Source organism: Abramis brama, assembly GCF_963993115.1.
Source record: "Abramis brama genome assembly, chromosome: 1".
Taxonomy (NCBI): Eukaryota; Metazoa; Chordata; class Actinopteri; order Cypriniformes; family Leuciscidae; genus Abramis; species Abramis brama.
In genome coordinates, this window is record NC_139963.1 from 29,846,997 (window position 1) to 29,863,919 (window position 16,923).

The window sequence follows — 16,923 nt, forward strand, 5'->3', positions numbered from 1 at the left end:
TGATGACAGAATTTTCATTTTTGGGTGAACTATCCCTTTAATGTGAGCTTTACTATAATAAACATCCAAACTAAGGGTTGATCAACACCAGCATATCTTTTATTTATTTGTGTGTACAAAAGCGTGTACAAAAATGAGAAATAAAAAGGAGGAGAGAAAGACAAGACAAGTCTGTGGGAAATGAAAGAAAGAAGAATCACATTTTATTAAAAAATTGTTGTAGCAGTTGAACTGCAGGGCTGATAAAAGTACCAAGATGAAAATAAACCTGACGGGGACAAAAGAAACAAGTAAAGAGCCAAGACCTCCTTCTGCTTTAAGGCCACCTTGTTCCACTGATCAAGTTTTAGATATAGAGTAATACACTTTGCGTACATTTATCTCCTCTCACTCAATGCATGCATTTAAAAAATAATCTTTTGCAACCTTAACTATCAATACACTTACAAAGACACACTCACGCATTCCAATAACTACAAATCCATCAGAAAAAAACAAAGAAGAGTGTACCTTTTCCTGTTTGTTCTGTAGTTTATAAAAGACAGTGAGTGTTTGCAGGATATTGTGTCATTTGTACCATGGCGCACTGTGTGCAATCATACCTAACAATTGGGGTAAACACAGTGATTTGTGCCTGTGGAAAGTTTGTTCCAAAAATAAAATCACATTTGGACAGAAAAGAAAATGACAGTAAAGAAGTCCAAATCATTTACATTTGGTGTGTAACATTTAGTTAAGAGTGAGAAAGTTGATTATAACATTTTTAAAAAGCTGAAGATTTTGGGGAAATAAACTCAAAAAGGAAGCTGAAAAGAAAATGTGTTCTTATTATGAAAGGATTTGAAACAAACTGAAATGATAAGGCTTAATATTAAAATATTATTTCCGTTCATGCCCAGAGCTTTCAATAATTCCTCTAAACCTCGCAATGCATTTCAATTTCACAGTAACCTTAAAATATATAAATACACAGGGACTTTTGTGGCATTCAAGTTGTTGAAAATATTTGGATGATTTTCAATGGCTTAGCAAGTCTAAACAGAGCATGTCAAACGTACAGACAAAAGGCCATTGCACTGGAAGGCAGACAAGACACTTGCAAACACAACAAGCCACTATCATGGACTAAAACTAAGGGCAAATCTATCTAAAGACCACTTCCTTTTGGCATTTAACATATACAGACATCCGAATAGCTTTACTGTTTGTTACACTATAAAACCAAAAAGCAAAAGTATTAAAACACAGAGGCATTTCATTCATTAAAAGAAACTACATGACGGCATCAATGATATTTGTACACAAATACATGAACCACAGGAGAGGTCACAGCTTATGGCCACAGTGACAATTCACAAGATGCAAACTTGCAGTTTCACGCTGACATGTGCATATAAAACCTGGGATGGAAGTCTTCATTTAGATGTATATCACTCCCATTCCTGCTCAAACCCCAACTGTGTAACAATTTAAGAGTGTAAAAATGATTTATTTAGTGAACAGCGTTCAATTGAACAACAGCTTTTAACAATGAACACTAGGGGTGACGCTGTTGGATCATTGTGACCCATCTATATTCCTGAGCAATACTTAGGAGCCACACGTTTACGCATGTACTCAAAGTCCCACCAAACCACGTCACAGAGAAGCCTACAGGAAAAAGTTAACAACTATGTGATGACAGGAAGTGGTGGGGTGGGGTGGGGGGGGGAGGCAATGGTGCGAAGCATCATAAATGTCATTTCCTCTGAGACCTAGTTCCCTGTGAATATCTTAATCTGTCATACAAGCTTGGTCCCATGCAGCAAGGCATAAGTACAGTACAGTGCATCACAGTACATTCACTCTGCTTAGTGGTACTTATGTACAAATGCCTCTGCAAGAAATCACTGAGTAACAATAAAATAAAATAAAAGTTTATTAAAAATGTGCAGTCTGCAGAAAAACACTAAAATATGATATAAGCGGCTTATCTATGGTTGATATGATGAGTATAGATACCACTAGACAGCAATGAGTTTCTAAAAGGAAAAGCATCCAAAACACTAGAGGCCGCCAAAAAACTGTGCAAAGTCTAGATCTCAATTTATAAAATTAACTGAAAATGGTCAATCTTAAGCAAAGGGAATATAATCTCAAATACTTTTATAATGTTTATAATTACATTTGATAAGGATATCCATGCTTAAGAATAATAATAATTATATTATTTGATGAGTTCGCAGAGGCCCGTCTTACAGGATCTGTAAAGTACTACTAATTCTTAATGTCAAAAGAAGATAACATTTAGAAAAGGTAGGATAAAGAAAAGGAATGAGGGGGATGTAAACTCAAGTGAGTTCTTTACAGTACAGTGTACCCTGTAGATTCACACATAAAATATACTGTTCCAACAAAGCAAAAAAAAAAAAAAACAAGACCCAAGTTCCCATTGTAAGGAACATTGTTAGGCCATATAGTCTGAAAATAGTACAGATTGCTGTAACTAGAGGGACAAATATCAATCATAAAAATTAAAAAAAGCACTTAAGTCGATGAACATAAAAGATTGCTGAATAATTTTGATGCAACACCCCAGAATCATTACCTGAGTGTATAATCGAAACCATCTTGAAACAATTCTCACTACAGAAAACCAACAATACTAGTACTGCCACACAGGATTGTAATGATGCTAACAAGTGATTCATCCCACCTATAGGGATACAAACATTTTGGTCACAATCAACTAACTAACTTAACTCCACAACACTACACAAAAAGAAATGGGCACAAAATGACATTTGCTAAAGCTAAATTAAAATTAAAACTAAATAAAAATTGAACGAGGGGGTAAGTCATGAAGAGCCTGGCTCAAGAGTGTCTAAGTGTGTATGCATGTGTGTATTTATTGTGTGTCAAAGATGTGGGCAGAGGAAATAAAGGGTCATCATCATTGGCCAGTGGAGGGAGAGGTGAGTTTTGGAAATCACTGAGGATTATGCCGACTTGGTGATGCTCTCTGCATCCTTGGAGGCCCAGAGCTCCTTATGCTGCTTGCGTCCGAAGCCCTCGTCGTAGTTCCCTTTACTCTTGAAGAGCTGCTGGAAGTGTGGCTTGCAGTAAAACTCCCCCTGCAGTGCTGCATAGGTTCCCAGACTACCGAGCAGAGAAACCAAGAGATTACATGCATACATACAAAAATGGGGTCAGTAAGAATTTAAGAAATTAACACTTATTTAGCAAGGATGTTAGCATTATTACAAAAGATGTCCATTTCAAATAAATGCTGTTCTTTTGAAGTTTCTATTCATCAAAGAATCCTAAAAATGTATCAGTTTCCACAAAAATATTAAGCAGCAAATCTTCATATTAGAATGATATTGAAGGATCATGGGACATTGACAGGACATTCACAGGAATAAATTACATTTTAAAATATATTCAAATAGAAAACAGCCATTATCAATCAATTGCAATAATATTTCACAAAAATACTGTTTCACTGCATTTTGTATTAAATAAATGCAGCCTTGGTGAGCACAAGAGAGAACACTTCTTTCAGTTTACTTTACAACACATGTTGAACTGCTCCTGTTTTTCTTAGTCTGTGCTGGTGAGGAAGTGTCTAACCTGAGTTTGGTGTTGCAGTGCTTGCAGCAGAAGCATGTGGCGTGGAAGATGAGGTTGTTGGCCACCAATCTTTCCATCGGATACACTGTCTTCTCACATGATGCACAGGTCTCCTTCTGTGTCTTGAAACTGAAAGACTAGTAGGAAACAAAGGCACTGCCATTTGTTTTCAGTCATTCAAAACAATAGTTCACTCAATGAATTAGCAAGGAACAGATCAAAATTTCATCACATGACTTCAGAATATAGACTTGAGATATAGTGCATGGCTCATAAAAAAGAGAGAGAGAGAGAGAGAGAGAGAGAGAGAGAGAGAGAGAGAGAGAGAGAGAGAGAGAGAGAGAGAGAGAGAGAGAGAGAGAGAGAGAGAGAGAGAGAGAGAGAGAGAGAGAGAGAGAGAGAGAGAGAGAGAGAGAGAGAGAGAGAGAGAGAGAGAGAGGAGAGAGAGAGAGAGAGAGAGAGAGAGAGAGAGAGAGAGAGAGAGAGAGAGAGAGAGAGAGAGAGAGAGAGAGAGAGAGAGCGCAAGGATGTGAACAAAGTGTTGTACCTTAGAACGCTGAACGGGCTTGTCATCAGACGTGTTCCTGTTGTCCTGGAAAAAAAGAAAGAAAGAAAGAAAAATAAGTGTGTGTTGCTAAGACAGGTTACCCATGGCAACACTATTGCAGTGTGAATAGTACCACAGATCATCCATCCACCATCACTGCTGTCCTTCTAACCTGACGTAACTCCAAAAATGTCCAGTCCCTCTTATATCCCTCCATCTGGTCGCATGCTTTTACAAGAACCTTTTGTTGGTGTACCCACACACACACACACACACACAAATATGCAAGAAGAGGGATCAACGAAGACTAAGCCTGGTGAGCGTTTCTAACCCAATCGCCCCGTGAAATAAAGACCCTGTGCACACACACATGCTTTTAGTTTCAGCCAGTCTAAAGCTATAATATGACATTACATAACACAAGCCCATGTCCCATGATCAACTCTGCACCACATACTCTGTAGCGCTTAAGATCAAAACAGCTGCCAATCTGTACAGGCCACCCAATCACGCACACAGGAGAATGGGAATTTAAGAACCAAGCGTTTATGATAGATTTCAGAAAAAAAATGCTAATGATAGGGTCAGGCTTTGCGCGACATTGAAGCGGTAACATTGAAGTCTGTAAAAAGTTAAACAAATGCACTCTAAGAATCTTCTGCTTGATAAAATGCTGAACTGACAGGTTTTTATGTAACAGCTCAGGTCTGTCAGAAAGCCAAGAACAGTTCTCCACCTCCACTACGGCATCTATACTTGTCTCTTTTGAATAAACCTAGAGCTTGAATCGCACACAGATCTGCTGGTATAGCTCACAGAGAGTTCATTTGCTCAGCTCAGAAAAGCAGTGCAAGTATCAGTGATGACCATTATATCACATCACACATTCAATAACACCACTTTTCACAAATTATAGCCATTATCGAGAGGCATTTCGCTCACACACAAAAGCCCTGAAATGAGATTACAACCACTCCTCAACATGATGATATTTCATTAAAAACAGAATCAGACAAGAAAGTCAACAGTATCATCCGCCAACAAATGCGCTTCAATCATTTCATCTTTTCATTAATCATTTCCTCATTTCCAAATCATTATCCACATCAATTTCAATGCAGAAGTAAGCCATTTCCTGTGAATGTGTGAGACTTCTGGTACACTAGCCACTATAGGTAAATAACTAGAAGAATTACAAAGTGCAGTAAATGGTAAAACTATTTTGCGCTAAAACCAGTGCGTTTGTGATTCAAATACAAGTAAATACAAGTGTGCAACAATCGAGCACAATAAAGGTGTTTTTGAACAGCTAAAACAACTGGATGTGACAAGCTAAAAATGACCATGCCAGCTTTTACTTTAAAAATAAGACCGATTTTGTCCCACCCCAGTAAACAATGTCAAGTAATATATACATTTACTTCTGAAAAGCCATTCAGTGACCATAAACACGTTAGTCAGCAAGAAAAGTGAACTCAGAGAGGAGCATTTTGCTAAATATGCGCTATATTATATATTTTACGGTTCTTCAATATTTAAATGTCTGAATATATCGGTCAAATTATAACAGCCACCATTTAAATGTTTATTTCAAAATCTTCTGGAGTAGAAGCATAATTGTGTAATTATAAATTTATATTCTATCCTATTGACTATAGTAAATAATGTAGTACCAACTGACTCCCTGTATAGGTTTAAAGCAATCATTTTTTTCCCTTTAACAAACTTTGCCATACTGTACCTGATATGCATCCAAATTAATCAATATATAATCGAATAGTGAAGTTTGTCAATATATTACTCCCATTAAGCTGCCAAAAGAAGTGCATAGGCCAAATGTTTTATGAGATATTTTTTTTTTTTACTTATTCTTTTTTCGTGTGTGTGTGAAATATTTTAAGGAAATAACTTTTTACATTTTAAAAATTAAAAGAAATAATACAATGAAAAATCATACAATTATTTTTCAACTTAGGAAACTGTAATATTGGGTTCTGCATTTGTGTTGAGATCTTTCAAAGCATGTGTTGCAAAATAAAGTGCAATGTACGCCAGCACTGACTTGTAAAGTGTATTGTGCACTCTGTATAATGTGGTCATCCCCTGGTCAATAAAGAAAAAAACAATTACTATGTATCTGCAAATGTAAAACGAGAAGCCAACATGATTACACTTTATCTGAAGAGTCACAACACACCCTAAGCGCAAGACATCCCTCAACCCACTTCCTGTTTCAGAGTGTTTGTGTAACATGTTTGTTTCAGAGCCATTGCCACAGTTATTTAAATATGCTAAATGCACACAAATATCAAAAACCCCATTTACATTTAAAAGAAGTCAAGATGGAAAATGAATAGAGCAGTAGCAGTGTGTGTGTGAAGGAAACTAAACAAGTACACAAGGGAACCTAAAAAAGTTTTTGAGATTTTCTGTCTGCTGGTTAGCAGAAATGCAAAACTAAAAGGCACAAACTATTGAACCCAAAACAAAGATGCTCCGATCAGTCACAGTTTAAATGGTGGCAAAAAACAGAATTAGAGATGTGTGAGTGTGTTAATACTTGCACACAAGAGAAGCACACAAACCAGTGGAGCAGGGCACTATCTCAGCCGGTGCCATCTGTCCCTTTTTGCCTTATTTGTACATAGGATGGAGAAAACATGCTTTCTCACCACACACGCACGCGCAGATAGCACTGCTGCCCAACCGTCTGCACTGTGGCAGGAAGGAGTGATAACACATCTTCTTCCTGTGCTGTGCTCTGCTCAGAAGCACTTTACGATGATGTGGTCCAATCAACCCTCCTTAGAGACCCTCAAAAATCAGCCATCAGCTGACCTGCACACCAAGTCTAGCCTTAGTGCTGTATGTATGCCATATGCAGTCATAAGACCCTGAAGATCACTACAGTTCACATTACCAGCTCCTCTGGGTTTCACAATGACACAAAAAGGAAAAAAAGTTCAGCCTTGTTTCAAAAACACTACCTTGTGTGTAAATGTCATTTACAAGAAAAGAAATGCAATCAGGCCATTAGGTATAAAGGGATGATTATAGTGTGAAATCTAACAATGTCACATTTCAGGCCCTGCTCAGACTCTTTCTTTTTCAAGCCCTCCACTAATTTTAAAAATGCATCTAAAATAAGAGTAGTGCATAGTACAGTGCATTAGTGATTTTACCACAGACGAAAGTGAAAATGATAAGGTTCTAATATATATATATATATATATATATATATATATATATATATATATATATATATATATATATATATATATATATATATATATATATATATATATATATATATATATATATATATATATATATATATATATTTGACCATTACAGCATTTAAAAATAAACAAATAATTTTTAAATGTAACTTTTAATTGTTTAATATTAAAGATAATTGGCAATTAAAACGGCCAACATAGTTTAATTAATTAATTAATTCTGAAGGATGACAGCAAAACTTTTGTGATCAGAGACAACGACAGAAAACCCTTGTTAGTTTCAGATCTGAATGTTCTGAGCAAAACAAAGTGGGGCAGAGAGCGTTCTGTGCACAAGACAGAACAAGCTAAATACCAAACCAAATTTAAAATTACAGCCAGCCAACAAGATGGGCTGCAGGCCTTACTATGACCCAGGGCAGTGCGTGTACATATTTGAACCCATTGCTCCCCCTCAAACACTGACACACCAGTATGATTTGTGATGCCCTGCCCTTGCCAAAGGTCAGTATTTTACTCTCTCCCACAGCCACACACTGTGTACACTCAACATCCACTCTCCATTACTCTTCCTCTCTGGTACTAGACTGCAGACACTCTTTTAATCTCATTAGCTGGACAAAAATCCCATCAGCTGCTTCCCATGGGTCCAGACAGCCAGGGGAATAAGCAGGAGTTCAGTGGACTGAGGAGCCAACAACCATCTTGTGGTCACCATCATCCAACCCTGTTCACCTTGTGTCTAATGCATCATGTGATCATTCAAACTTTCAGATGCAACCTGGAATGCACAGAACACATTACATTTGTAGTGCACCTGCAAATTCCAACAGAATATCTATGGTATGCCTGATCAACATGCAGTGACATGCATGTTAGACTACAGTTAATAATAGGTGTAAATGGCAATCTGTTTTGGGCGACCACTTGTGCTCATCTGAGCCTGACAAGGCCACGTAGACATGGAGTGAATGGTTTGGCTGATGTGACGTCCCATTTGCCACATTCTGCCAAGCTAATAATTCTTAAAGAACAAGAGAAATGAGTCAGATTTAGAAGACAAAACTCTATTGTCAAAATTCCTGGCAACACAGATATGAGTTTCATGCAGCAGCCCTGAGGGAGTTTGGCTGGGCTCCATGAATGAGATTCAATGTACTGAAAGATGCTAGAGGGCCCATTTTTGCAAAAGTCAAGTTATGTTTGATATCCATGTAACTAGAAAAACAAAATGAGCCTTTGGGCACCAAACAGATACATTAATTTACCAAATGACACATTAGGGTTAGTCTTTTTCCACTGGTTCCAAATCAGCAAGTCATTTTCTGAACAGAGACAACTCAAATGAGATACAGAACAGAAAGGACATAAATACTTTGGTCCCCAATTACTCTTCTATCTAGATGCATGACTGGTTTGTGTTTTAAATTAAGCCTCGAGTTTGGCTTATTCAAATTTCTACCTCAAGTTTTGTTTCGTAACATTAGAACTATTTCCTGGGCTTTAACTGCTTCTCTAACCACTGTAGTGCTCATTTTTATAATCCAGAGCTGACTGAATTCTTACTGAGAGCAGAAACTCTGGGTCAGAATGGAAGAGGGAGAGATTATGTGAAAGTAGTTGTACATGAGAAAATGCTTTGGCTCAAACACTTCTAAAGAAGAATGTGAAAGTCTTCACCAATGTGTTGAGCCACTGACAGAAGCTGACACTGTGACTGGAGTCTGCACACGGATGTGAAACTTTAAATGTGTTGAGGCAGAAAAAAAAAAAAATGCCTGTACTGAACGTTTTAAAGAGAATGCATGTGGGAAGGGTAGAAAAGGAACAGTCTACGGTTTCATTTGACTCCAGAGTACACCTTTGACCAAGAGAAAGTGCATGGTGTAAGATTTCACCTGTTAAAGCCGAAGTGGCGCCATGAACACAACTGCAAAAATAATGATGTTTTCCAAAGAACCATCCCATTTTCCGTAGGCTCAGGTATGTTTGCAACGCGTCGCAAAACGCTTTGTGTTTATACATCAAAATGAGAAGAAAACCAGTGGATCTTAAACGGTACTGCCAAGACACATCCCTTTTTTGAAGCTTTTCAAACATGTTCAGACGGAGTACGAAACTTGATCTAGGCACTTTGTGGTACTTCACAAAACACAGCAGTCAGCATCTACCATACCATGATCTTATCACAAGAAAGGGAGTGCATTTTGCAATTCAGAAGTAATAAAACATACCGACAGAATTGCCAAGAGACATTGCTCCTTTCCATGGAATTTGACAAACATGTAGAGATGGCAAACCCATTCTCTTTGCATGCAAGGGGTCAACAGACCAAACACACAGTGTCACTTGATTCTCATAAACACCTGCATTAATGTGATGAAAAGTGCATTATACCACAAATACATGCAGCATGTACTAATATTGAGCTTACAAAAATGCTAAAGTCAAAAACATAATCCGCTGGGACACTACAGATAACAACTGCATCAATTGCGGCGCTACAGCTAGTCACTCAGTGGAAAGTTCTATTTAAGCCTATGGAGCAAGCCTAATTTCTTCTCTTTCTCCATATAAGGTCACATTTTTTGCAAAGGAAAAAAGGGTTTCCATTATCACTCTGCAGAGGCTGTCCCAAAGTCCTTGTTGGCATAATTTCATTAGTATCGAGCTCTAAGAATAGTCAAGAGACTAAGAGTAGTCCATGGACTAGAACCTCAGTGTGAGACGTTCAGCTGGAGCAGGTACATCGCTGATGCACAGTGTTTTCTGTACAAGAGAAACACTGCATTTGAGAGTAGACTTGAACAGACTTGAATGAACAAACATACCTAGATGCTCATGATTCCATTTTTATCTGATATTCCTATGAATGAGAGCTTAGAAAGAAATTCAGATATCAATGTTTTCTTGGGACGTCTCACACAAAAACCTTTTAACTTCTGTTGAAACACCTGGAACGACATGCCTCCAGCACATTCGTTTCTGATAACTGGACAGTTGATGCCGCAGGCTGTCATCTCATCTCCACATGAATAATCTGTGTGTACACAATCTTCAGGGCTTAGTTTCATCTGAAAACCCTGAGTGTTTCTGCCATCTGCTCTTAACTTCTGCGCACAGCAGAGATTGACACCTCTAATGAAAGAAGACATCGTTAAAAAGCAACACATGCTTCTGGAATAAATTGGACTCTGAAAGTGGTTACATGTGTGTGTATTGGTACCATTTGCTTGAGCATTCGCAATCTCTCAAGCACATCATTAGCTAAAACCATTTTCCTTACGTTGCTGAATACCCAATGGAGCCAATTTAACTGAGAATGTACATATGTTTGATCAGACAATCCACTGCCAGATGATCCCCAATCACCAAAACAAAGTGCCACTATCACTAATGACCGCACAGAACAGTGCAAAAGAGGAAAGGAAGCTTTCAAATTTGCCACATTTCGGTGCCACTTAAATGCCTCCGCTGTCTGTTGAAATATTTGCCCTCTGGTTCACTGAAACGGACGCAAGAAGCATCATCACCGCATTTGATCGCTAGTAAGTTAAAGCTACACTGTGTAGGATTTTCTCCCATCTAGCGGTGAAATTGTTTATGACTACCAAACTGAATATTACTTTCTAGCCCCTCCCATTCCGAGGGTCGTTTTAAAGGTACAATATGCAAGATTTTCTACCGCTAGAGGGCGCTACATTCCAAACAACAACGACGTAGCTTGATGACGATGTGAAGGAGCGTGGAATGATGGGAACTGTGTTTTCAACTCCACCGTGGATGTAAATCAGTCAGACGGGAATCGAAAAATCATGTTCATGGATGAGGTAAAGTTGTATTTTTATAAATGTTGAGTTTAATGACATGCTTTTATTTCATTAAAATGAATTAACCACAAGAAAAGTAAGGTTTAATACTAAATTGGTTATCATAGATGTTTCTGTATTTGTCGAATTCATTGTTGTGATAACGCTGCACAGTTTTACGTGTTCTAAACAATTGTTGTAAAAGTACATTCGAACATACCCACATCATTTGCCAAAATACTGATTAATCTTTATGTATAACACATGCTATATGTAACGAAGTTCAGATGTTATGGGAAGATGGAGGCGGGAACCGGCGAACATTCATGACACATTTTAATGATAAAAATAAAACAAATACAAAAGGAAAGTAAAAGACAGCAGCCCCTCACAGACGACTGCTGTCGTAATAAAACAAAACACAACACAAGTTCAGGCCTGTCCTCTCTCGCTCTTCATTGTCGTCGCTCCCCCTTTATGCTTCCGCTCCTCCGTGAGAGATACGAGACCGGTGCATCGCGCAGGTGTCGCTCATCAGTAATCACGCCACCGGCCTCGTGACGCTCTCTCACGGCCCTCGGCCTCGTCCCGCTCGCCACACTATATTTATTTACATGGCCATAAACACCAGACGTAATAAACAATGTCAATAAACTAAACAAACCTAAAGCAATAATACCCGTACGTTGACGTTTACGTTTATGGGACTTGTCTTTGTCGACAGAACCAGCTGCAATCGGTAAAGGATAATTGTGTTCCATAACGACTGCACGAAACAAGCTAACGTTTGTTGCTTGATAGACGCTACAACTACAACTTCCGCATTTGTCCAGGACTCCACGCAGTACGAGCGGAAACCGAGGGTAACGCGGATATGACGCCATTGACTGGCGACTCCCAGCTCACCCCTGCTCACACGCCCCGTTTCCTTGGTTAAAAATCGCAATTTTCTCACGATTTAAAAATAGTTGGAAAAATTTGGGATATTGTAAGTAATCAACTTAACAAAATATATAACACTGGCCTTGTGATTTTGGGATATTTTAATGCAAAAATCTTACATATTGTACCTTTAACTCATACAGTGGCCGTATTAATTCAAATCTGCCGGCAGTTGCCAGTAATCTCCCCCTCACATTCGTCACGGTGCCACTTAAGTGTAAAAACGCGAAAGGCGAAGCTTGAATTTCCAGGTATGTCCCTCTTTGGCTAATGTATTTTCAAGATGGAGGCGCAACATGGCTGCCGCCATTTGAGCGACTCGCTCGTATGTTTTCTAAATGGCAGATTCTAAGCATACGAGAATACTTGATTAGTTGGTAGAAGTAAATTACACATTAATGAGCACATATTTTGAAAGAACAAAGTGTTTTTTGCTAAGAATCAACTTAAAAAATTACACAGTGTAGCTTAAGTTAACCCTTTGAGGCGTACGATCGTTCACACCGGTGTGATTAGACGTTCAGATCGCGTGATCATCAACTTCTAAATTCAAATTTGCGTTCAGCGCTGTCATATTCAGTGTTTTCAACCACAAGAGATTTAAATACACATAAGTACAAGCAAAACAACATTTATAGTTTGTAAAATACACATTGATGTCTGGAAGCGGCAATAACCATCCTTTCAATTATAAATTGATGACGTGTTTAAAACAATGTGTAGGTAACTATAACATTTACTCTGTTCTACTCACACTTCACCAGCCACTTACTTTAATTAATTTCTGGAGAAGTGGATGAATTGACGTGTTGTAGGCCTAAATCTGACAGATACAATTCTCTGAACTGCAGTGCGTACTAACATGGCACCCATTGTGCGTTATAGATCAAACTTATCACACTGTTCGTTTTGTTCCGCGTCATTTAGTGTTAAAATGTCCATACAATAACAGACCGGCATACATCTAATACATGATTCATTCAAGACCGTTGTGCAAGTTTACTGCAAGAATAGAGCCGCGAACAGCCTACTTTTGAAAATCCAGCATTCAGTTGATCCTGATGAACGCTCATTGTCACAGCTGTAAACGTTCTTCTTCCACGAGGGGTTTTGAGTCACGGCATTTAAGGTGATGCGTTCTAAAATAACGCTCACCTTGTGCAGGATATGCAATGAATCAGGAGAGGTGTCGTATTTGGCCAGAGAAGGCAAAAAAGTGAAAGAGTTGCTGAAATTTAAAGCTGGTTTGTAGCATACCGAATACTACTTGCTGTTATTAGTACTGTGGTGTTATTTAGTGTTAAATTATTGTATTTGGGTTAGGTGGCTTAGGTTTTATTGTGAATTTGTTATGTACATTTGTTGTGTTTTGTATTTAGACTAACTTATATTTATATATTTAATCTACAATTTTAATATATTCAATTTTAAGAATTTATTATTTATTTATTTTCAATAAAAAGCCGTTATTTAATGTCATTCACCATCGTTCTCTCTCTCTCTCTTTTTTTTAAGTATCGGTTCAGGCACTGTTAGGCACCGGTACAGTTTTAAAAATCGATTTGCCATCGGTATCGAAAAAAACCCAAACGATACCCAACCCTACATTTACGTTTTATTGTTTGAGTTTAATCGCTAAAAACAAATCATTATACAACAGTTCTGTCCATCAAATTTGATTCAGTACTGATATAGTATAAAACGGGCATTTCACTCTTTGTATCACTGTTTGTTACTTTGGAGTACATGCTGAATTTAAGTGGACCATGTTTTGCAAAATGGAAGTTGAATAATCTAACTTACATTTTCTCTCACAAATAAGCATTTTGTGTTTTCTCTCACTAGTTTATTAGTTAAACAAATATGTTGCCATGACAACATTAGGCTGAAATTTACTGGTGTGCATGTCAAAACATTTACATACATTTCCACATTAAATCTGTGCTTACTCCTAGTTGCTTTTTTTCCATGATACAATAATAAAAAGAAAGCTTGTTGGGATATGAAAGTAGAAAAACAGTTTATGGTCAACGTGCTATGAGTATTGAATGTCAACGTTCAATTTACAGCGTTCAAATGTCACATAATGAGACAAGACAAAATGTGAAGCATGAATGCGTTGCAGACCACTTTGTATAAACGTGTCTGCCAAATTAATAAATGTGGACAGACAGGAGAAAGGATGCATTAAACAAGGAGAGGCTGGGCTACGTAATTGTATGTATTCAAGCAGCATATAAGGGCACAAATGCACAATGACACTGAGATAAGTACAATGAATTTATGTTTACAAAATCAAACAAACCCTGTACGTTTTTGATTGCTTCAATACGGAAGAACAAGTCCACCTTTCCGTGAACTAAAATGGGTCGACAAAAACCAGGTGTCAAAACATGGCTTTGCTATGCGTTTTCGGTTTTAATTCATTTCACCAATTCATCTCCAGGAAGACACATAACAGCTTTGGACCCTCAGAGGCTCAAACCTAGACCCCCACTACACAACAAGGTCTGATTAGTATTCAGCTTCTGTTTCCAGTCTAAACGCTCACATAAATAACGTTACATCTCTACAATAAGTAAGTTAACGTTAAACCATCTGATTTGATGGATCACTGCACCACCATCAAGTTTCAGCCCAGTATCCCCCAGTTAGCTCTTGATAGCTCCCTAGCTAGCGTACTGCATCACCACAATAGACGACGAGGGGGTCGCTGGGTTCACTCACTGGCTGCTGTTGCTGAATCAAAGCGGGGAAACTCACCATCTGTGTTTCCTTATCAGCCTGCAAAAGAGAATGGAGATAGGAGATCTGCTGTCTGGTCCGCTCACTGTGCAAGAGTCGGTGGAAATCTCATTCGCTTTACTCTGCTGGTCTAAAATGATGTTCTTCTTCTCCGGCTGAGCGAAATGAAATGTACCACCAGCACAAGCTCTGATCGCCCGAGCCGTCTAGCTAGAGAGCAGAGCTTGACGTGCTTTCCCCCCACCTCGCTCTTTTTAACGGACGTTTTTTCTCCTCCTCATCACGCCTTTTTTTATTCAGCAGGATGTCGCACGCCATTGGATGCCGCTCGTGCCGCGTCCTCGCGCTCTCCTCCAACCTCAGAATTTCGGCATTTTGCACGAAATAACCATATTAACGTTACCTGGATTCCGAATTTCTCGTCTTTGTTTATTTCCCTTACTCTTGCCTATGAGGTATGCAAGCATTTAACAGGGCTAATTCGTTGAAGCCATCGTAATGTAGACAAAACTGATTTAGCTTTGACTGACGGTCTCTACAACGTAATGAACGTTGAAGGGTTTAGTTCAGCTAAAAATTAAACTTTTTGCTTTGTCATTCCAAACCTATCCTAACCTTTTTTCTTTTCTTTTTTTTTGGTAACAGTTCATGGCAGGGACTCTCAATCTTTAAATATGTCGAGAAGACACCAACAAAGCCTCACAAATGTAGGTCATGCAACGTTCCAAGTCTTCTGAAGTCATACAATAATAAGAACAGATCCAAATAATTTATTTACTAGGCTAATGTTCACAGCAGCAGCTCTTCAAAAGTGTCGCTATTCAAGTGTGAGTGTCTTGTTGTGGGTAAACTAACAAAAATAATACTAAAAATAGTAAATTAAGGTTAAAATAAAAAGTAAAAAAAAAAAAAAAAAAATGAATTTAATTCCGAAATAAGCATCCGCCACCTCGTGGGAATATACCAGCATTTCAGTTGGGATGTAAGAAACACTATTTGCATTTTCTGGAAAAAAAATAAAAAAATAGTAGCAATTCAAGTTTTAGTAAAGCTTAGGTTGATATGCCTCAAAGCCACATTTGTTTGCCATGATCATTGGGTATGGAATCCACACTTAAAATACCATATTTTTGTACAGTGTAAAGCTGTAGCTTGATAAACATAATTTTGGCCAGTTCAGTATGCAAATACGAAATGTAGACAAACTGTAGTTGCAATATGATTATTAAAAATTTTAGAAAGACAAGTGCCAACAAGCTTAACCTTCAGTTGATCAGTTGAGTTTTCTGGGCAGGAAAGTTAGAGACTAGATCTCATTGATGCTTCGTTTGAATGCCTCCATCTAGCCAGGTTAAACTGTGAATAGTAGTTTAACTCTTGTTTGTCAATTAGAAAAAGCTACACATAGGTCCATAGAGGACAAAAATGTCTGTGTCCAAAAACGTTAAAAAAAATGTAAATAAAAAAAAGTTTAAAAAAGGTTATAGAGGTTTAAGTTTATGAAAATGATTTATGAACATTGATTCAAAAATATATATTTTATATAAAATAAAGTTATACATCAAAATAAGTTGTGTTCTAAATTTGAGGTTGATATCTCAAAAAATGAGCTAATATTACAAGAAACGCACATTTTTTTTATTACACGCATACAAACCACACTCTGATATCCATACCAACACACCCACACAATTTTAGCTGCATAATTTATCAAATTGGCTCTACAGAAGCAGAAAACCTAAGTAAAGAGTATTTGCTTTATAGGCCAAACCTGAGAAAATGGCACAATCTGGTAAAAAAAATTAAAAAAAATACAAAAGTTAATTTTAAAGCCTTGCCAACAGAATAAAAGCCTGTTAAGACTGCATTTTATAGTTAAATGGACCTGGGATTAAAAATTGCAGTTTTAACGAGGACATTTTTGACCTTTAAGTCCTGAGAGTAACTTTTTTTTAAACAGATTTATAAGAGGGTATGGGGGAGAAATAGTAAAATTACAATACAAATTCAAACTTTGTGCCAAAATGTA

General features: G+C 37.7%; 1 protein-coding gene across 1 annotated transcript; it reads right to left on the reverse strand.

Moving 5' to 3' along the window:
• Positions 1-77: 77 nt before the first annotated feature.
• limd2 (LIM domain containing 2) lies at positions 78-15,157 on the reverse strand. Its single transcript, XM_084087335.1, has 4 exons — positions 14,913-15,157; positions 4,160-4,204; positions 3,613-3,749; positions 78-3,138 (listed from the first exon to the last, which is right to left on the reverse strand). The coding sequence occupies exons 1-4, from the start codon at positions 14,913-14,915 to the stop codon at positions 2,979-2,981; spliced, it is 345 nt and encodes a 114-aa protein (XP_083943461.1). The 5' UTR covers positions 14,916-15,157; the 3' UTR covers positions 78-2,978.
• Between the last annotated feature and the right edge of the window lie 1,766 nt (positions 15,158-16,923).

Bases quoted from the DNA above. Each gene is read 5' to 3' on its own strand.
- limd2 (XM_084087335.1), bottom strand. The intron at 3,750-4,159 runs GTACAACACTTT...GTTTCCTACTAG, and splicing joins AGCCCGTTCAGCGTTCTAAG to TCTTTCAGTTTCAAGACACA. The intron at 3,139-3,612 runs GTTAGACACTTC...TCTGCTCGGTAG, and splicing joins CACTGCAACACCAAACTCAG to TCTGGGAACCTATGCAGCAC.